This window comes from Hibiscus syriacus, unplaced genomic scaffold (assembly GCF_006381635.1).
Source record: "Hibiscus syriacus cultivar Baekdansim isolate YM2019G1 unplaced genomic scaffold, ASM638163v2 tig00111745_pilon, whole genome shotgun sequence".
NCBI lineage: Eukaryota > Viridiplantae > Streptophyta > Magnoliopsida > Malvales > Malvaceae > Hibiscus > Hibiscus syriacus.
Window position 1 is genome coordinate 154,189 of NW_024063168.1, and position 21,708 is coordinate 175,896.

The 21,708-nt window shown below is 34.4% G+C and overlaps 1 protein-coding gene, 2 long non-coding RNA genes and 1 pseudogene across 3 annotated transcripts; 3 read left to right on the forward strand and 1 right to left on the reverse strand.

Moving 5' to 3' along the window:
* Positions 1 to 2,119: 2,119 nt before the first annotated feature.
* Positions 2,120 to 6,045, forward strand: LOC120169038 (annotated as a pseudogene).
* Positions 6,046 to 14,953: 8,908 nt separating this feature from the next.
* Positions 14,954 to 20,458, reverse strand: LOC120169103. Its single transcript, XR_005520638.1, has 3 exons — positions 19,820 to 20,458; positions 15,753 to 15,936; positions 14,954 to 15,645 (listed from the first exon to the last, which is right to left on the reverse strand). It is a non-coding gene; the product is annotated as an uncharacterized LOC120169103 (long non-coding RNA).
* LOC120169101 lies at positions 14,960 to 16,352 on the forward strand. The gene is made up of 3 exons (XM_039177320.1): positions 14,960 to 15,085; positions 15,912 to 15,973; positions 16,066 to 16,352. Exons 1-3 carry the CDS (start codon positions 14,977 to 14,979, stop codon positions 16,234 to 16,236), a joined length of 342 nt encoding a protein of 113 aa, XP_039033251.1. The 5' UTR covers positions 14,960 to 14,976; the 3' UTR covers positions 16,237 to 16,352.
* Positions 18,267 to 19,200, forward strand: LOC120169102. The gene is made up of 3 exons (XR_005520637.1): positions 18,267 to 18,334; positions 18,434 to 18,540; positions 18,906 to 19,200. It is a non-coding gene; the product is annotated as an uncharacterized LOC120169102 (long non-coding RNA).
* Positions 20,459 to 21,708: the final 1,250 nt, after the last annotated feature.

The following is a 21,708-nucleotide window of genomic DNA, read 5'->3' on the forward strand; positions in this document are numbered from 1 at the left end:
CTTAAATATTCAATTATTGACAATCAATGCTTAAATATCTATAATGTAGTTATTGATATTGAATCTGAGATCTCTAGAAAAAACAATTATTCCTTAACTACAGAGATATTCAGTTCGTGCAAAAAGCAACAAATATTATAATCTATTTGACTGAAAGACATAATGTCGAAAATATACATCTAATATTAGGACTATTCGATGGTTAAATGAATGTTTGTTGTGTCTGAATGATGCATGTTGTTAATAAATTAAAAAAATTAAACATATATCGTCTTATAGTCTCTCTAGATTATTAAAAAATATATAATATTAATCTATTTTATACTTTTTTTTCCAATATTTTGTATATGTATCCATTATTCAATATACTTCCAAAACTTTTGTTTATATTTTTTTTTACATAGAATAGATTTTCTCACTAATTAAATTTGGATATATAGCGCCTTTGGTTAAGTGGTAGAATTGTAGTTTCACCGAAATTATTTGAGTACTAATTTAATCCGAATTTGAATGAACCGAGATAAATTATTCGATTAATAAATCTCATGAATAACTCAAAAAATATTGGATTTTTTCATTTTTTAAATTAAATTATTAATAAATTAAAATTTATTTAATGATTTTTTTTAAAATAGCAATAATAAACATGATAACTGAGATCCTCGTTACTCAAATTTCTAATGTAAGAAAAATAATTGTCAGTCTAATTTCTTTTAATTCAATGGATTGACGTTTAGGAAAGTGATAAATGACGGTAGGAATGGAAGTGATAAATTTTTACATTTTTTTAGTTCGTTTTTTTATTTTTATTTTTTGAGTTTGAGTTAAATTCTAAATTTTAATTTCATTCAAATTCGATAATTTTAAATTTAAAATTTTAAATCAATTCGAACTTAATATTAAACCCTTTCAATTCAAATATATTAAACCTTTCAAACTCAACTCATTTCGTGTGCACCAATTAGGGTGTACAAATCCGGATATCGGATCTGATCTAAAAATTTTAAATACCTAAAATAGTGATTCGTATCCAATCTGTGAGAATCGAATATCCGAATTAAAAAAAATTAACATTGTTATCAAATTAATCTATGTAATATATTGTAACGTATATTTCATATACATCACACACAAAATTATATATCTTTAACATATTTTTATATAATTTAAAAGTTAAGATATTTTATATTTGTAGAGAAAATAAATTTGATTATCAATATTTTTTTATTATATAAAAAGTTTTATTTAAATAAAATTAATCATAAATAATCTTTTATCACGAAAATAATGAAATTTAACCATTATTTATTAGAATTTGAGCTAATAGAATATAACATGATAAAATAATAAAAATAATTATTATTTAAAAACTACTATTTTTAATTTTTAATTTTTTAAATTTAATTTTGATTTTTTTATTAAACTAAGGTAATTATTACAAAGTAGTATCTGTTGTAAACACTCTCAACCATTTGACAATAACCGCTCAATCACCTTACTGTAATTGTTGATGTTTGAACCCGTGACTTTAGAAACAACAACAATTCTTTTAACCACTGAAGTAAGTTACTTCGTGTTTAATTTTGATTTTTTTCCTATTAATTACGAGTTCTTTTAAAATTTTCACTATAATATAATGTTTTATTGGTGCTAGTTATTAAGAGTAAAGCATAACAACAACAATAAGACGTAATGGAAAAATAGGTTTTCAAAATATTCTTTGTTCACTCTACGTGTTTAAGCATTATTTGTTCAATATGTGTCTTACATTTTTGCCGTTACTCTTTTTAAGTGTTTACGATTTAACAATTATTAAAACAAATATTATCTAATATGTATTGTTTTTTATTATTTTCTAAATTTTTTATTTAGAAACTTAAATTATTAATTTTTGAAAAAATCATTTTAAAATTATAAAAGAACTTAAAATCACTAATGATCCTAATTTCAATCTCCTTACTACTATCTGTCGTCGTCAACTAATTGAAATTCTAATGTCACACGATCGGGTAAAAAACATGATGACATTGCTCCTGATGATTATTTTATCGCTCATGGAATGCACCTGCTGATGTTGTTCTTTCCGCCCTCCTGTCACTTTAGAGTCTCTTATGATTACATGGCCACTCACTTTGATGAGTTCTTCATCATGTTTATACTCGCTTTTATGCCAAGGGAGCTCGTATTGACGCTTTGGAAACTCATTTTCGGGGTCGTTTCCTTCTTCAGGTCCATCTAAGGATTGATCACTTGCATAGTATATTGAACTTTACGATGTATTTATACTTTGGATATTTTATTTTAGATTTTTTATGACATTGTTTAGTATTTTATTTTGGATATTTTGTTGGATATTTTTTGTGACATCTGATTATGATATTTATGTATCTTTTTGGTTATTATTCGATTTATTATCATTATACTCTAATCTTGGCTTCTCTCTTATAACTAAATGATTTAGGATATTTTAATATCATTTTTTTATTATCAACTTTCTTATTTTTTTAAAATATTAAAAAAATCTAATATTTAGGATTTTTAAATTATGTTTTTTTATATTTTTACTAATTTTCATCTTTTAATTATGACATTTTAATTTTTTTTAAATTTAAGACCTCGTGGTAGGGTTGTTCAAAATACCTGATCCGGTTAACCCGATTCGTCGACCCTAACTAAAAAAACCGAGTATTTTTCTATAAAAAAACCCAAATCGAGGTTGGTTGTTAACATATTGAACTAGCCATCTTTTTGAGGAAGTCGCAGTATTCTTGTTAATATGTGTTTGTACATCTGACTGCAGACATTGCCACAAGCTGTCTGCACTCGGTATGGCTTGAAAGTTGGAGCTGCAATGGCACCTTTCGTCCATGTTCTTCTTTTTCTTTTTTTTACCAATTTCTTATCCAATCAGCAAGGTATAGTCATTATATGAGTTTTCTATTATTTTGTGGTGATAATGGTTTGCTGTACCATATCATCATGTGCTTTCTACAAATTGTTATTACACATAGTTGAAACTAAAGTTTGCTGGTATTATTTTCTTCAACATAGGTCTTGTGCTTTATATTTTGTTCATAAATGACATGTACTTTCAGGTTTTGGACTGGATGTTGGGAAAGGGACATGCTGCCCTATTACGGAGAGCAGAGCTAAAGACTCTCGTGGATTTTCATGGCAACGAGGTATTGAGTTTTGTAGTTTAGGACCTGGTGGCAATCATTTGCAGAACTCCATTTTCTATGAATTTTGTACAAGCAACATCCGCCTTGTGGCTTATGTTTAATTGTTTCATGCATTCCTTAGATTTTCTTTGTCTGTCAATACATGTATGGTTTTTTTAGGCTGGGAAAGGTGGGGATCTAACTCATGATGAGACAACTATCATTGCCGGGGCATTTGAAATGACCGAAAAGACTGCCAAAGTTGCCATGACGCCAATTTCAAATGCATTTTCTCTTGATCTGGATACGACTCTTGATTTGTGGGTTCACCGGTTCCAGCATATTGCAACCATAGGATTTTACTACCTCTTATGTTCTAAGTTTTTTTCTTAATCTTTTCATTTCAGGGAAACATTGAATAAAGTAATGACAATGGGTCATAGCAGAGTTCCAGTTTATCATGGAAACCCAACAAATATAATTGGACTTGTTCTGGTGAGGCCCTTTCTCTGTATAAGCTATAATTTTCTGATAGTTTCTTGAACGGTACTTTATATTTATTTCCCACCCATTCATTTTTATTTCTTGGTCTTATGATCTGATTCTGACCTCTCATTGTCCTAATTCAATCCATTTTTATTGTTAAAAAACGAGAGACAAGTTGATGAATAAGGTAAAACAGTGAGTTGCAGTGGGATGATTAATAGCTACTGGTAATGAAAATGCTTCCTGGACCTAAAAGGTCACTACAGTTTCTTTAAGGAAAGTCAAATAAGCATATGCATTAGTAATTTGAAATTGAGCTGCAATTGCTTGTTTATTTTATCTATAATTCCTTGCATCTATAGAATATCGTGATGCCCCTTTGGTGCTTTGCTGAATGCCACGAGTATCATGATAACCATGCTGGAGACATCTTAAAAATGCCTTGTAATTTGCTTGCCTGCTCCTATATCTAGAAAACAATTCATTTGTTGATTCTGTTTCTTTCATATATTGATTTTGGTCACTTGGAGTCTTTGGCCATTGTGTCGAATTCCTTTCTGATGCACTTCCTCTAGTTTTCTGAATCTTTTGTCCAAAGTTCTCCCATCAGTCATTCTCCTCATTTTAGTCTATAACATAACTGAAAGTATATTCGTTCTCATCTTGCAGGCTTAACTTTAATTTCATTTTCTGTTTTCATATCTTGATTAGAGATTCTTCTTCTTTGTTTGGCTTGAAACATGCAGGTTAAAAATCTTTTAACAATTGATTCAGAAGGTCCAGTTCCACTGAGAAAAATAATCATAAGAAAAATCCCATGGTATAGAATCTCCTCCTTTTTGTTATAGTACATCATTTAGTTTCTAAATAGGTTGCCTAGAGATCAGAACATGAGAGTTAAAAATGGATATATCCCCCTTTGGGGTATCCACTATCCAGGATCAGCTTTAATTTCCGCCGGTTTACTGCCTTTGTTTCCCCTAGTGCAGAGGAGCTCAATTTATTCTTCTATGCTTTTGTTCACCCTACGGGTATCAGAGGACATGCCATTATACGGCATTCTTAATGAATTCCAAAAAGGTCAGTCACCTAGCTGTGGTATATAAGGATCTGAATAAGAGCAAGGAAAAACTTGAGTTTAAGGACAGCTGTAAGATGCGAGGAGGCGAGCCTGGGACATCAAGAAAAGGTGAAAATATACATAATGAAACAGAATAATTCCCAAAAACATATTACTTTGCAAGATAATTACCACACAAGGTTTTCTTAGAAATGGCTTTGAGAAACAAGCACTTGTCAGTTCTCACTAATTTTGCCCAAGTTACGATCCATTATTAACTAGATAAGAGCTTATCATTATGGATTCCGTTTGGTTGATCGAGCTTAGCTAGTTAGCTTCATTAGGTTGCCTGAACTGGTTCTTCTGTACTAAATATAACCAGTCTTCTTACTTCCAGATGATCGTAAGATTGGTGTCAGTACCCAAAAGTTGGGGCTTAATTTGGACTCGCAAGATGTTAAAACATCTTTCACTAACAGTGATGGAGGTCATCAGACAAAGAAGAGTCCACCAGTTACTCCTGCCTTTAAGAAGCGGCACAGAGGTTGTTCATACTGCATATTGGACATTGAAAATGGTCCTATTCCTGAATTCCCATCAATGAAGAGGTAGTTGGTGTTATCGCCATGGAGGATGTTATCAAAGAACTACTTAGGTAAATATACCTTTGGATACAGTACAATGCAATCATGCATTCTTGGGGAAATCCAGGGACAAGCCATCTTTGAGACATTCATATGGGTTTCTCTTCTCCATGATAGTTATACATATATCATCCTCTAGTTGTGGCCTGATATCAAGGAACACGACCGCCATCATGGTTTACAGGACATGCATGCTAATTTCTTTTGTGATGCTTGCTTATGACAGGAGGAGATATTAGATGAAACAGATGAGTATGTCAAACATCCACAACAGGTAAATTTCACCATTTCTCCATGTCCACTTGGTATTGTATGTTGTATTTTTGTTCAAGATTAAAGACTTTCTTTTCGGAAAATGTGAAAGATGAAAGTGTATAGTTTGGCACAAATTCGTTTAAACAACCTGACATTGTGTCCCACACAAATGCGAGCAGTGGGCTATAATGTTCAAGTAGCATAGACATCACAGACGTCAAAATAATGACTTCAGCAAATTCTTGGCAATGCAGGATAAAGATCAACATGCCTGCATCTCAGGAAATGTTCCAAGTTTGAATTTGAAACAACCTTTCACCAATGGCAGTAGCATCCCAACCCCTGCATCACCGTCGCCCTCGGGACATTGTCCTATACATTCCCCTGCGTCCCCAACTTGGCAGCCCCTGGTCCTACTCCAACCCTGTTCGCTTGTTAAGTTAAATAAACGAGTACAAGTAAATTTTTAAGTTTATTTAATAAACAATGAGCACGAATATAAGTGAATTCGATTTGTTTATATTTATGAACAAGCTCGTTTACTAACCCTTTTGTTTATATTCATGAACAATTTCATTTATTTATTTTTTTCCATTTTAAACATTGGCTAATATAGGGACTAAATTGAACACATGGTGAAATTTGAAGTTTAAAACTATGAAGCTTAAGGAGTTTAAGCATTAGGCATAATTTTACCATTTTTAGCTTTCCAATGAACATGTTCGTGAACATATAAACGAGCATTAAACGTATGTAAAACAAACATGTTCAGTAACACTAAACAAACATTCGCAAACATATAAACAAACAAGTTCGTGAATGTTAAATGAAAATACATACAACTTTTTAAAAAAAAAATGAACATAATCATAATATTAAAATTTAAACAAGCACGAATTAAGCATAAACATTTTTAAAAATAAACAAATGAACACAAACACACTTTTATTCCTTCAAGCATATCTCCACCCTACATAACACGCAATAATATTATTTCATAAATAATCTTCCAAAGAATCACATTAAAAAATCAAAACAAAAATAGACCCCAGTATAAAGTTTATTTTATTTCCACTCTGAACTCAACCAAACAAAACCTTTAAGCCATAAGTTGATGTCTGAATTGGCTATAATTTATTACATGATAAGCCGATGGCTGGTTAATCAACCGCCGCAGGTGCAAGGCAGATATATTGGTGGTTGCTGTTAGATTGGAGTTGATCATCAAATCCCCACAAAGTGGCAGATTTGGTGTCATCCTGGAGCATTTGCTTTGAGAATTCTTCATGGTTGTACTCCAATAAGGCCTTTCCTCCAAATTCCGTCGGTAGATTTTCTTCGTCAGAATATGATCTCATCAGCTCCACGCTGTTTTTATTCTTAGGATACACAAACTTCACCATTTGGAAGGTTTTGGCATCTAGAAAATACTTTACAATCTGCATATATGAAAGCAAAACAAGCTGGTTAAACTGTTACCAGATCAACTCAGCCTACCCGAAAATGATCTGACGCATTAGTAGGAGGAATGCGTTGTCACTCAACAAGTTAAGAATCCCAAAGTGGAAATTCTAGGGGGGGCTGTAGAGAAATGCCGTGGCCAGCCTCTCGGGGTAGTGGTTCTGGAACACATTAATGGTGTCACGAGCGGACTTGATCGGAATGCTCGTGCTCAAGCTCCAGCCGATGAAGTCTATTAATCACACCATCTGTGGTCACTTTCGTTTCATTTTAATTAAGTTGTAATCATTTATCTTAAACGGTTATTAAAGGTTTACGATTTAATGATTAAACATTAATAAAATAATTTAATTTTTATTTTAACTTTTAAACTTTAAATAAAATTTAATTATGGATCTTTTTGTAATTTAAAGTAGTTTAGGGACAAGTTTGAAATTTACAATTTTTTTTTTATAAATCACATATCAGAATACAAATTTTCCCCAGAATTCCTAAAACAAATGGCCCAAAAATCAACCACCGAACCGATTTTGACATCCCTCTCATTCTTCAGTGATTTCTTCCTCGACAAAAGCAACTTCATCTCCATCAACCTGCATTCTCAACCCAGGAGGAGCTGAAAGAGAAGGGCGGCGGTAGTGGTGGTACCGGCGAACTGTTCTGTTGAGTATTGCCGCCGAGATGCAAAGTTTTGTGAAAGAGTTGCTGAGGTTGAAGAAGCAACGGGCTTATTCTATGTTGCCATCGTATTCTTCAAGAAGTAGTACGAAGACGAGAAAAGGTTATTGAACATAAGTGAAAATCAATGAAGGTTGAGTTTGTTCTGATATCTAGCCGTAGTTGGAGGAGGAGGAGATGGGGTGTGCGGTGTAAAGGTAATTAAGAAGAAAAGCATATTAAAAATTGGTAAATTGCAAACTTGTCCCTAAACTGCTTTAGAATTACAAAACAATTTATAATTAAATTTATCTAAAGTTCAAGGGTTAAAACAAAAATTAAACCATTTTTTAACGTGCCACGTCAACAAATCGTTAAACCTTTAACGAGAACGACCGTTTAGGATAAATAATCATATCTTAATTAAAACAAAACGAAAATGATCATATCTTAATTAAATGAAACAAAAGTGATTATGAAATAAACTTTTTGAATTGAGTAATCATATGTTTATAAAACTAAAACAAAAGCAACCAACTCTGTAGTTTACCCTTATTTGAATTTAATTTGATTAATATTTCATTCGAATTGATTTGATTAGGGATTGAATTTAACTCAAAATTTTAATAAGTTTAGTAGCATTTTGTTAATTAAGACATGTAATAACAAATTGAACATAAAGCAATGACCCTGTTACAATTTGTTAAAATAAAATTAGACTCAAGTAAAATGATCCTGCATTAAATATAATTGAACATTTGGGCACGAACCAACTCACCTCATTGGTTAAAGGAATCGTTGTTGTTCCTAGAGGTCAGGGGTTCGAGCATCAGCAATTGCAACAGGGTGATGTTCATTGTCAAATAATGAAAATATTTAAAATAGATACTACTTTGTAATCACCTTAACTTAATAAAAAAATTCTAACAATTGATTTTTTTTACTGAATTTACATAAATTATTAGGTAAACTATACATTAGTAACCGATTATTATTTTTATTTCGTTTTAGTCATCTTAACATTGTGGTCGTGGGATCGAGTCTTATGAGGGCAATTCATAACGGAGGTCTTCCACGGAAGCTGCTCTTAACCTGGAGTTGGGGGCAGCCTACTACCCTACCTCCCCCTTACCCAATTATATATGGGAATAGGGTCAGCTAATTTACTGACATAGTATTCTTATTTTTTTCAATGATGGCGTGACATTACCTTATGTGATACATCATCATTACCATCAATTTTAACGACGGGTAACCAAAAATGAACTAAAACAGAACGTTAGATATAATTTTGAAACGAAAGATAGTAAGGTGAGCAAAACGAAATAAAAGAGATATTAAAAAAAAACTCAAGCAAATCGATATAAAAGAGGTAATAAGAGAACTAAAATGTAGTTTACTCTAAATGGTAGTTGGAGCCAACCATAGAAATAGAAGTGGAAGAGAGAGAAATGAAAAGACGGAACACCAAACTAGAGTTTAAGAGAAGTAAACAAAATATGATTGATGGATTTTTATTAAGCTAAAGTGATTATAAGTATTACTTATTCTAAATATTCTTAATCGATTAATAACGAATGTTCAATCACGCCTACAATTGTTGATATTCGAACATATAATTTCTAAGAACAATAATAATTCTTTTAATCACGTCCAATCACATTCCATTCGAAGAGCAATAACGTACCTCGTCAAATATCCGCTGCCAAAGCATATACTAATATATATGCACACATCATCTTACCAAGCTATAAGTTGCTTCATTAAAATGAAAACAAGGTTCATGTTCAAATATCAACACACTACGGACGAAGGAAATTAAGTTAGTTCGTAATAATTTTTTTATAATGTTTAATTTAAATTAATTATTCAATAAATAAATATAATTAAAGTAAACTAATAATTTAATCACTTAATTATTCACACAGTTACATTTCGATAACCTAATTAATGTTAATACCACTGAGAGAACATAACCCAAAAGTTTTTCGAGTAATAAATAGGGGAAAATTGACACAGTAAGAGATATGAGTTTTTTTATTTAGTCTAATAAGATAAATAAAATTTTTTTGGGATCTATGATATTTTCTACAATGACATAAGACTCATCACGTCAAGGTGACGAGTTTTAATAAAAATATTTTTTTTTAATTTTTTTATCTCGATGTGATAAATTTTAATAAAAAATGTATTTAATTGAAACTCGTCACCTCGAGATGATGAGTTTCAATAATACTATAGAAAATGCCGTAGATTCCAAATTATAAACCGAAATACTCTAATGAGCTAAATAAAAAAACCAGTTATTGGGACAGAAAGCCCATAAACGGACCCATAGTATCAGACATATACCAACTCTTTTTTACCCTTCTATAACACTACCATATTAGCTGAACGCAACAGTTCCAGGTAGGGGTTGCACATTTGTCGGATTTCAATCCGATCCGGATCGGTTTTTATTCGATCCGGTTTTTTCCCATAGAAAAAACCGGTTTATAAAATAACCGGTTCGGTTTCTAACCGGTTTGGAGGGCCGGATATCCTAACCGGTGTAACCGGTTTCGGTTTCGGTTTTAAAAAAATCGGTTTTTTAAAAAAAAAAAACGGTTATAAAAAAACCGATTTTAATATTCCAGATTGCTCATAGGGAACCGATTCCCCCCCCAAGGGGGTACCGATTCCTCACTGAATGGTTTGGCTCCGAGATTTCCAGAATGCTCGGAGGGAACCGATTCCCCATAGGGGGTACCGATTCCCCCTATTCAACGTCGAAATATTTGAATTTTACTTAGGGAACCGATTCCCTATGAGAGGAAACCGATTCCCTATGAGAGGGTACCGATTCCCCCACGCTCCAAGCATTTTTATTAACTGTTTTCACACTTAAACGGCTATATTATCTTCATTAATTATCACTAACGTTCAGAAGTGATTTAAGGGTATTTAAGCAAGCTTAGAAGCCATTGATCAAAGACAAGAACATCAAGCAACTATAATCAAGAGAGAATCAAAGAGAAAGCATCAAACCTCAAGTTCGTTAATTCAAATACTTAATTGAAATACTTAATTACTCAACATAATGAAATACTTAAATACTTCCAAGTTTGATAAATTCAAATACTTAAACTTCCAAGTTCGATAAATTCAATACTTAAAAACTTCAAGTTCGATAATTGAAACAAAGTTTACGATAATTGAATAAAGTTATAAAATAAACTACATTGCCATCTCTTCTTCATCATCTTCGCCTTCTTCGTTTGGAGGGGATATTCCAAGTTCGACTTCTTCAATGTGTAAGTTTGCTTCCAAATCGGCATCAATTGCATCTTCTAGGGTGGGTGATATGTTGCTTACGAGCCGCTCCATCCAAATAATCCTTTAAACAAATGCATATTTCCACCGACTCGGGACTTAGTCTTGATCTCCTTGCGATATAACCCTGCCACTAACAGAAAAAGCGGATTCCGAAGACTGTAGAAGCTTGGACGGTTAGTAAATCACGGGCCATGGCGGCTAGAATCGGAAATTGTGCTTCCTTTTCTTTCCACCAAGCCAAAATATCCAAACTTTCAAACTCTTCAAATGTCATTTTTGATAGAAAATCGCATGACATGTAATTTCCCAACTCGCTACTTGGGGTGGTAGTACGTGATCGTTTGGATTGGGAATTTACAAGAGTGTTAAAAAGATTCAAATTTATGTTACTTGGACGTCTACTAGATGATTCCGCATTCATTCTCATTTGATGTGTATTACACTACTTGATCCCGTATTTAGTTAAATAAATTGCAAACATGTCTCGAAAACATTTGTTAAAATAATTTATTGGTTTGGACAAAGTTGGGTTCATCATCGTTAGATTAAAAGCAAACGCAATTTGTTCAATTAGTGTTTCAACCCCACCAACATTTAACGTTGGGTTAAAGCGACGGCACAAGTAAAAATGGGGGGGAATCTCCTTAAAATATTTTAAAAGTTTTTCCTTCATTGCAAAGCCAATTTCTTGAAAACTTCGGTTTCAAATTCAAAGTCATTTAGTCGGGTAGCCAACAAAAATATTTGATTAAGAAACCAACGGGCTAGTAGGGTAATAACACCGGATAAAAAAGTTGTTGCTTTTTAAAAACCTCAAGCAAATCGGTTATTTTGGCTATAGTTTCCCAACTCGAATCCGGATAAATGTTTGGGACATGACCCCTCTCGAAAAAGTCGATCGTGAATGTTTGCAATGTTTCCCTTTGCCTTAAGGCAGTATGCATCATCATCCAGTTGAGTTCCAACGAGTTGGACATCCAAATTAGGACCCAAAGCTTTTTATTAACGGACTTACAAAATCGTTATAATCATTAGCTTTTGTTACAAAGAAACCGATTTTATCATGTTTTAAATTCTAATCTAATCGGCTCAATAACCTCCAAACCGGCTTGCACGGATAAATTAATTATTGTAACGCAACGGGTATGAAAAAACGCACGTCTAAAATCGGTGAAAGTAATATTTTCAATCTTGGAACCGCGTTTATATTCGATGCATATCAAAGGATATAGAAAAAACTTTATTTCTAATTATAAAGACAAATTACCCTTTTTAAAAGTGTAAATAAATTAGCACCGGTATGCGGCTCACCGAATAATTCAAACGCGATTGTTCTTTTCATCATTTGCCAATTATCTTGATCTAACCAATGTGACGCAACGGCTAAAAAATTTCCGGTATGAGGAGGGGAACTCCAAACGTCACATGTAGCGACACACCATAACGGTGTTCTTGGAATCCTAAAATCATTTTTCCCTCGCCGTACGCCACATTTTTATAGCATCTCTTCTAAGGGTAGTACGACTTACTTGAGTATAACGTGGTTGCATTAGTTGTTGAATTGTTGTCGTGAAATCTTCATCATCAAAATGGTCGAACGGCAATTCTTTTGTAATCACGAACTTTGTAAACGCTTCTCGTAATTTTTCGTTGTCGTAAACAAAAACACCACCTTGCGGTGTAAGATTCGATTAACTAGGATCCGATCTTGAGCGAAGTGCCTTGCTGATTTTGTCAAATGGTTCTTCAACGTTGTGTTTCCTTCCGATGCAAGAAACTTTAGACAAAGTTTACAACGCTCCCTCCTCGAGCCATTTGACATCTCACATAAATCGTAGTGATCCCAAATGTCTTTGTTTCGAGTGTGTTCGATCACTCTCACGACTTCAAGGTTTCCCCCGACGGAAGATTCAACCGTGTTACTCATGGAACAAAAATTACAAAAATAAGATTGAGAGATGTTTAAGTGTTGTGTAATAAGATTTGAGAAATTTGTAAAACCAAATACATCCCAAACCTATTTATACATTTAGGGTGGTAAATGGTAATTTTTTAAAGAAATTGTGTAATAAGATTTGAGAAATTTGTAATCAACCAAATACATCCCCAACCTATTATACATGTTTAGGGTGGTAAAATGGTAATTTTTTAAAGAAAAAAACGGTCAAAAACGGTCACAAACCCCCCCCCCCAACGGCTATATTAACGGCTAGTTTTTTAAACCCAGACCGGTTTTTTTCCGGATAAAAACCGGTTTTTTAACTGGTTTTTTTCAAACCGGTTTTTTATCCGGTAAAAAAACCGGTTTAAAAAAATCCGATCCGGTTAAAAAAAACCCGGTTTTTCCCAAATCCGGTTTCGAATATTTTTTTCGCAAAATCAGATATTCGGATTTTTTGTGCACCATTAGTTCCAGGCTACCGATGAATTTTTTTTTAATTTCACCCTTTTTACTTAAATTTAACCTTTAAATTTTAAAAAAAACTGTTTTATAGATATACATAAAAAGAGTTAAATTATTTCTTTTATAAAAATACTAAAACATCAAGTCTTAATGATATTGATATAACACTCTGCATCAACGCATATTTCATACTGATATTAACAATTTATCTTATATGTCACGTTAATAAATAGTTTAAGTTATTAATTTTTTTTTTCAAATTTGAAGTGATAAAAAAGTGATATATACTTGGAACTTTTATTAATCATTAACATGTATAATACAGACGTAATTACTCAAATTCAAGACCGTTCAACTTATTAAATATTCGAAATTGAAAAGATTAAGGAATACTATATCATAAAATACGCATGAGCAGATATTTCTATTAGAAAATAATAGGTTAAATTCGAAAAAATATTTACTTAAAGGTCATTTTAAGTTAGAAAAGAAAAAAATTGAATTGATAAAAAGAATTATAAATATTAAAAGTTAAATTTATTCTAATATAATAATAAAAAATTAACTGGGTTGAAGAGTAAAGTAATTCTACTGGCAGTCCAATTGATGTGTAGTCCTAATTCACACCCTTATGTGCTAGGAAACCTTGTAAATTCCATTGGAAGCCATTAATTGATATACACAACAAAATAAAACAAATTCCTTCTCCAAAACCATACTGTCCTGTCCAATTGAACGCTCAAGATAAAGACCAAAAAGGTGCACCCATCACACCACATATTTAAATATGTTCTAATTTTAAAATTTTAATATATCCATATTAAACGTTATACATAAAAAAACAATCACTTGTAAAGTTCAGCCTTAAATTTAAGTTAAAAATGGAAATTTTGTGTTGTAAATTGCATATCCTATGTTTAATTTCATCAATTGGATTAATTACTTAACACCCCTTCCCCACCCGATTTTTCCTTTTGTAATGGTGGGTCAATTAGATGCTCCAAAAGTGTCGTCTCTCATCTCTCCCACTAGATTCTCCCTTGGTTCCATAGTTAAACTACCTTTTATTCCCGTTGACCATTAGTTGGATGCAAAGGAGAGGGAGTTTGGCAAATACAAAAAGGGGAAGATGCTGGTAAAGAAGGCTTGGGATGGAAGCCCTTTCAATGGAACCTTTTTTCTGCCATTGCTTGGATTAGAATCAAAGTCAGAAAATCCTACAGAGACCCTCCGGAGAGAGAAAGAGAGCTAACTTTCACGTCAACCTATCTAACATAAATTTTTCAAATGCCCATTTTTATTGCTAGAAGGACTAGACTCCACAACTTACCAAACTCTGAAAGAACTCTCCCAACTAAACGAGAAGGGAACAAAAACATTCACATTCTCTTTTTTTCTCAAGAAAAGAATCATTCATATTCCTACTTATCCGTAAAAGGGTAATTAGCAAACTGCAAATGTTAAGAAAGTTATGTCTTTATTCTGGTTCAAAGAGAGTTGAAGGGTAGTACCTTGTTGAATCAAATACCAAACATGGCAAAGAGATCAGATTTCGCCCAGAAGCTGTTAGATGATCTTCGGTTGAGGAAGGAGCGGATGGCTGCCCCTAAGAACTCAAAGGGTTCAAATCCAATGGTTGCAGGTGAGCGTTTCCTGAAATCTCTGCTAAAAGCAAACTTGGTTGGGCATGACTTAAAAAGACATCAGTTAAAACCCTGTGGTGAATAAGAATTTTTTATGGATCATGGCTATTATTGACCGTCTTCTAGAAGTTAGAAAACAGGAGGCATGACTTACTGCTGCACTTTGTGAACCTTATTAATGCAAACTGAAAAACACACACAAATATACAATTATGCACATGGATTCAATTGTTGAAATGGTTCGGTTTAGCACCGATTACTATTCTTTCTCTTGTTTCTTTCGGGAGATACGTTTTCCCATCCCCTGCTACCATCCAAGTCTCAAAGCAGCTGTTGATTCTCTTCTCTTACCTGACAAAACCAACCACACAATTATGCAACAATTCTTTGCTTTGGTGACGACGATCAAAGAAGCTAAGAGAGTGTAGAATCCTTTCATCTTTTCTTTATAAGGCAGCCTGCCTTTGTCTTGCGTATGTTGTGCAACATAATTGCTCCACCCTTCTAGGCTGCTGCCTCTTACAGACTAATTGTCTCCAAATAATATGAACCATTTCACCTAAAGTAAAACTTAAAAATAAGAGATCTTCAGCTGCATAGTATGAAATAGAGGAAAGAATCTCTGAATGAGTTTAAAATAATGCAATGATATATGAAAATGCTTACTCAGGAGAAGTTATAAGTTTGGTGGTGCTAAGTAATTGAATCCCGTGCAAGGCTAGACTCATGAAAATAGAGCTTTAGCAAGTTGGCTAGTGACACCTCATCAGCAAGAAACTTTAATGTATAATTTCAGTCCATTTCTTTTGTTGCGTGTTTGAACAGATACATATGTTTACTCCAAGGAAACCTATAAATCATCCAGGGACCCAAAGGCAGTCAAAACTGTAAGTTTGCCCGTCTAAAGTATAGTCTTTCCATACAACAAGATTAATTAGATAGCACAATTTCATTTAGTTCAATGTTTGTCTTCCTTCAGACTGGTTTTAGAGCTGGAAGCACACAAAACAGACCTAGTGGAGGCAGGAAATCAGTCAGCACTGGGCAGGCATCGAATCAGATTGTTCCTTTTGGGGGAGGCAAGAAGCCAGAACGAATGGGAGATCTGTCGAAGGCCCTAGCTTTCGCGCTTGAAATGGAGGAAAGATAAGAACAGAGTCTTCGGGAACTAGTTCGATTTTCAGTTTTCTACAAAACATTGGTAGGAGACAGATGGACTACAGGAACGTGGAAGGAAGAAACAGAGCAGTAAGCATCAACCTTCAAGTAGCCAACTCCCTACTCTCTCATATCCATATTGAAGAAATATCAAGGGGTGCACAAAAGTTTAATCAGATCCTCCGGGACTGCTCTAATGGCCTCAACTTTGACAGATATTCGATAGAAATTGGAAGGGAACTGTTGAAAGCAATGGATTTGGAAGAGTCTCTAAGGTTGCTTGTAACATGCAGGAAGCTTCGGATTACTTGATAACGCCGCAGAAAAAAGTCGGTTAACATTGCTAGGGAGGATGAAGATGATGATAAGAACACCGTCACAGTAGCCGATCAGAAGCAGTTGGGTAGGCCAATATTTTCTTTTGATAGACCCTCGAGAAATTATAATGACATTCAAGAAGTTGCAAGAACAGAACTTAAGCTGAGGTTGGCAGCTCTTACTACTCTTCAGAGGTTACTAATTCCAAGCATGATAAGAAAGTTGCAACTTCCCCCAACTTACATTCTCACAAGCGATCAGTTAGCTATGGTGCAAACACTAAAACTCTCACTGCATTCTCAGAACAACTCACTCCATTGCAGTCTAAACAAGAGAAGTCCAGAATTCCAAATGTAATCGCCAAAGCTGATGGGGATTAATGAACTTCCGGGAAATGTAGATTCAAAGGTCACCAAAAGAAAGGAGTCTGGAAATAAAAAATTAGAAGGGGTAATTGCAAAGAGACCTGCACAGGAAAGCATCAAGAAAGCTGAACAAAGGACAAAAAACTCCACAACCCCAGTTCTCCCACCAGCAAAACAGAAGGAAACAATCGCCAGCAAGATTCCTCTGGCTCAGGTTACGGTTCATCACAAGCAGGAAAAACATTGACAACTAGAAATGGTAGCACAAGGGTTGCTGTTCGTGACAAATTACCACCTCGAAAGGGCTGGAAGACTTAGATTCTGTGACAAGTTCGAGAAAAATCATGATTAAGATAGACAACAACAAAGTGACGTTGCCCAGCCGAATCATAGCTCTGAAAGTAGAAAAGAAATTCAGGAGGAGAGAAACCATGATGGTATAAAGCACAGGGAGCAGAAGTACAATGGAAGAAGTGTAATCAAGGAACCAGTTTCAATGATGAGATGCGGCAGATGATTCCTCTTGTACATAAAAGATCAGAAGCTGCATTTACATTGCCCGAAAAGCCAGAGTACAGCGAAAGCATGCTTCATGGGGAAAATAATTTTGCTAACAAGCTTCTCCTAAGCAGTCAACAAAGCTCCAATATAATCATGGATTTCAACACATGCTCCAAAATCAGAGCTCGACAATCAGAAGAAAGGGAGCAACAGAAACTGAATTGCAGGAGAAGAAACAAAAGAGACATGAATCAATATCATTAGTATCTCCAAACAAATATCTGGTGCAACCAATTTGCAAAAGAAGCAGCTGCAAATGAATCAAGCAGCAACACTAGGAAAGGCTCCACCGAACATGTTGATGCAACGCAATTCAATGAAAATCCAGCGGTGATAGAAGTTCAAGAATTTTAAATTTCAGAGCTAAAGATTCACTAAGCAAAACTCCAAATCTACATTCTTCTCGAGAGGATAAAGAATTGAATCAGCAAAAGCTCGCATGTTGTTTGCTGTGGATGAGAAACCTGTTCAAGTTCAAACAATGAATGTAAGAAGTGCAAAAGGACATAAACTCGGAGTCTCTGGAAAGATTAATGAAGTAATGACCACAAAAGGTGCAAAGTTTATAACATGCCGAGGACCATGAAGCATCAAAGTTCCAATTTGCAAGAGAGGAAACAGACAAGGCAGGAGAAGCTTGCTATCCCACAAGAAGAAGAGCAAATGAAAGCCAGCAGGTCCGAAGATGTAGAAACGCAGATCATTAGACCCAATGTGTCAGGAGCAACCTACAATCATCGCACGAAGCCCGACTGCAGAAAAGCACAACAAAATCCAACTTTGTGCTTTAACCTAGAAGATGGATGCCAAAGCCAAAGTGAACAAGCTTTAGCTACAAAAGACAGCGTAAGATTACACCATAACTATAATCATTAACCAACTATTAGACGAAGTCACTCTCATAATTCTGAGTGGAAACACAATAAATGTTTTGATCTTATGCAGTGTCAAATACAATGCCAATGGCTACAAAAGGACAGCAGGATCAAGACTTGATTTCGGCAGAGACGATGAACATGAGTTCAGGGATAGTGTACCTGATCCACAAAACAGTAGTACAATTTTGCAGTTCCAATGTCTAAAATCTCAAATTTTCCATGAAAGGTTTCTTATTTGCTGAAGGGTCTAGAAAAATGAGCCCACACCAACTAAAATTTAAAATAGGTGTTTATGCACACACATCGAGACAAACACAATAAAACATGCAGGAGTTTCCCACTTTATTATATAGAAACTGAACCATAAAAAGTCCACTACGTGCATAAATACCATCATCTTAAGGAAACCCCACTTTCTCCTAATCATTCTATCAATTAAGGCATGGTAGTGGCAGTATCAAAAACTTTATTTTTTATTGTTTTTGAGGAGTGGTTTTAGGGAAAACGGAACTTATCTGCTTAAGTTCATTGTTTTCTAGGAACTCGTGAAGAGAGCACGGAAACCTTTGTATCCCACGCCAGAGAATCAAAGGACTTTTACCAGAGATGCCAGAGCCATTAACAGAAGTGAAAATCCCTCAAACAGATACTTATGAAAAGCCAACTATTTATGAACACAGCAGAGGCACTTTTCAAACTCAACATCCCTATAAGCATTCTTCATGCAAACAGTCACAACTATCACAACCAAGACAGCAAGCTAGTTTTAGACTGTGGCTACGAAGTAATGAAAAGGAAAGGAAGAAGGCAGGAAGTAGTGTTCACCCATTTCTAAGGTATCCAACACTTCATACAAAGCAAAATCCTTGGATGAGTTGATCAAGCAAACGTGCAAGAACTTTGAAAAGGTTGAAGTTATACGGAAGGGACAGGAGAGAAGACTCTCCTTTCGAAGACTACCTACCAAAAATGCTTGAGGCCGATGTCTACAACAAGGAACCACCTGAATTGTATGTGGGACTTGGGTTGGAACAACACCATGGTTGGGTTTCTTGAGAAAGATGTGCCAGAGATCTTTCACAAGTGTGTGTTACAGTTTAATTGTAAATTTTAAAAATAGAAAATACCCAAAAACTATTTAAGCGTGATTTGTTTAAGGTTTCTGTCTGTATCACAGAAAATTTTTCCACATTTTTTCTTTCCCTGTAAATTACCTAAAACTGTGATTCTTATTGCATATTCCAATGTTTTGCATATAAATAATGATTGATTCACCCCACTCTCTCCCTCCTTCCCTTGAAACGGCTGTTTATCTACTTTCATATACATTTTAAGGCGACTTTTATCACAAATCTAAATGTATTATTAATAACCTAAGAAACGTTTAGATCATAGGGGGAAAAACAGATAGAAAAAGGATTGAAGTATCGTAATAGAAAACAGTGAAGCTTACCTGATGTTGCTCTAGAAGAAAATAGAAGATCGATTACGCACCCAAAATCTGCTCCACCAGTGGATCCAAATCCACCAGCTCCTCTAGTATTAGAATCCAAATCCTCAACGTCCAAACACCAGGAGTAATTTGTTATGAACCGAGGAGAATAGAGAAAGAAAAAAAAAGGAAGGAAGGTTTTAGAAAAAGAAAAGCAAAAGGATTACAGAAAACATATTTCATTCATTCATTCATCAGCTGTATAACTAACTTTAATAGATTCCCTGCAGATAAGAACTAAATATTTTCTTTTTTGGGCTGTTGGTTGCATCCACTGCTGAGCCCATCTTCTGCACCATTCAGCATCTGCCCTCCCTTACTTGTGTCCAGCTCTAGGTAATTTCCTCCAGTCTTAATATTAGGAATTGAAATCCCTAATTCCCTGATCTTTTTTCTCAATCCCTAATTCATCTTTCATTCTCCAATTCTCTCGCTTCAATTATAATATCCCCGTCTTGTTCTTCTCTTTCATTCGTGACAATACCCCTCCATAAAATGATCCTTATCCCCAATGATCAAAACCTAATAATTGTACCTTAAGCACAATATAATTTACCCCAATGACATTTTCTAACCTTAAGTTCATCCACTGTAGTTGATTGTACTCTTCTCCCTATGTTTGTTAAACTTCATAAACATATTGGACCTTCAACTGTCTTTATGTCCAAACTTGAAAGGCTCCAATGGTAATGTGTTGATCTTCAGATTTCTTTTTCAACCAACTATCATAATTCACTGTTTGCACCTTCGAGGACTCATATAACAAGTTATATGCTATTAACCCCATGCAATGTAAAATGATGCAAGTACCATGGACCCTTGCTGCTAGCCTTAATCCTTTTCGAAGAGCAAGTGAGGTTCGATGGTAAGACCGAAACTTTGGTAAATTCTGTCCTGTCTGTCAATTTTATTTTAGCAAAAATTTCAGCTTTGCTTGAGTCTTCTGAAAAAATTTCAGATTCAAAAGTTGTTGTTAAGTAATTGATTCCTGCTACTTTCTTTGTTGACTTCTATAGTTATGACATTCCCCCCTTGAAATGATCTTTGTCCCAAGGATCAAACCCTCTAATATCTCATTACTGATTTTCGCTTGCAATAACTGATGTCTCCGCTTGAACTGTGCCAACTCCCGAAGAGCCTCCACCTTTTTATTTGTAACTTGAAGCAAATTTCTATGAAGTTCACCTATCTTTTCTGAAGAGCTGCATTAACATTTTTCTCAAGTAAATGCCTTTCTTCCTGCTGCGATAAAAGCAACAGTGCTGCCACTTTTCTTGCAATGCTGTGCAAAGGCATCTGAGGCATCACCTTTAGTCTCAACAGTATTTAAATCCAGCATACCCCTCTTTTCTTGCAATGCCTTTGCAAGGGCTTCTGAGGCATTAAGCTTAGTCTCAGCAGTATTTGAATAGAGCAAATCCCTCTTTTACCTCATCTTCATCACCAATTCTAAATCTTCCTTGCTATTATCAACAAATTTATTTTCTTTGAAGGTCCGCAGATTTTTGATGGCAACCTCGTCGATAGGCTCAATTAAATAGAGAACTCTTCACTTTTGATGTGTAAAACCAAAGTAAGGGAGTTATACGTTTGTGATTACCAGTGTCTTCGATGCAGCCCAACTTTAGAAACCTGTCGAAGTTCTCCCAGAATTTTTGTAATCCTCTTTATTTTCACTTTCAGAAATCTCTTGAATCATGTCAAATGTTTTCCTGACAAGCCTCTTTCCATAATTCTCACAATTCGACTTTCTGAAGGATCTCTCGATAAACATTAAGGAAAGATCATTTGATTCCACAACACCCTTCACAAAGCTCAAGTATCGTGGAAACAGCTCCCGTCAAAATCAT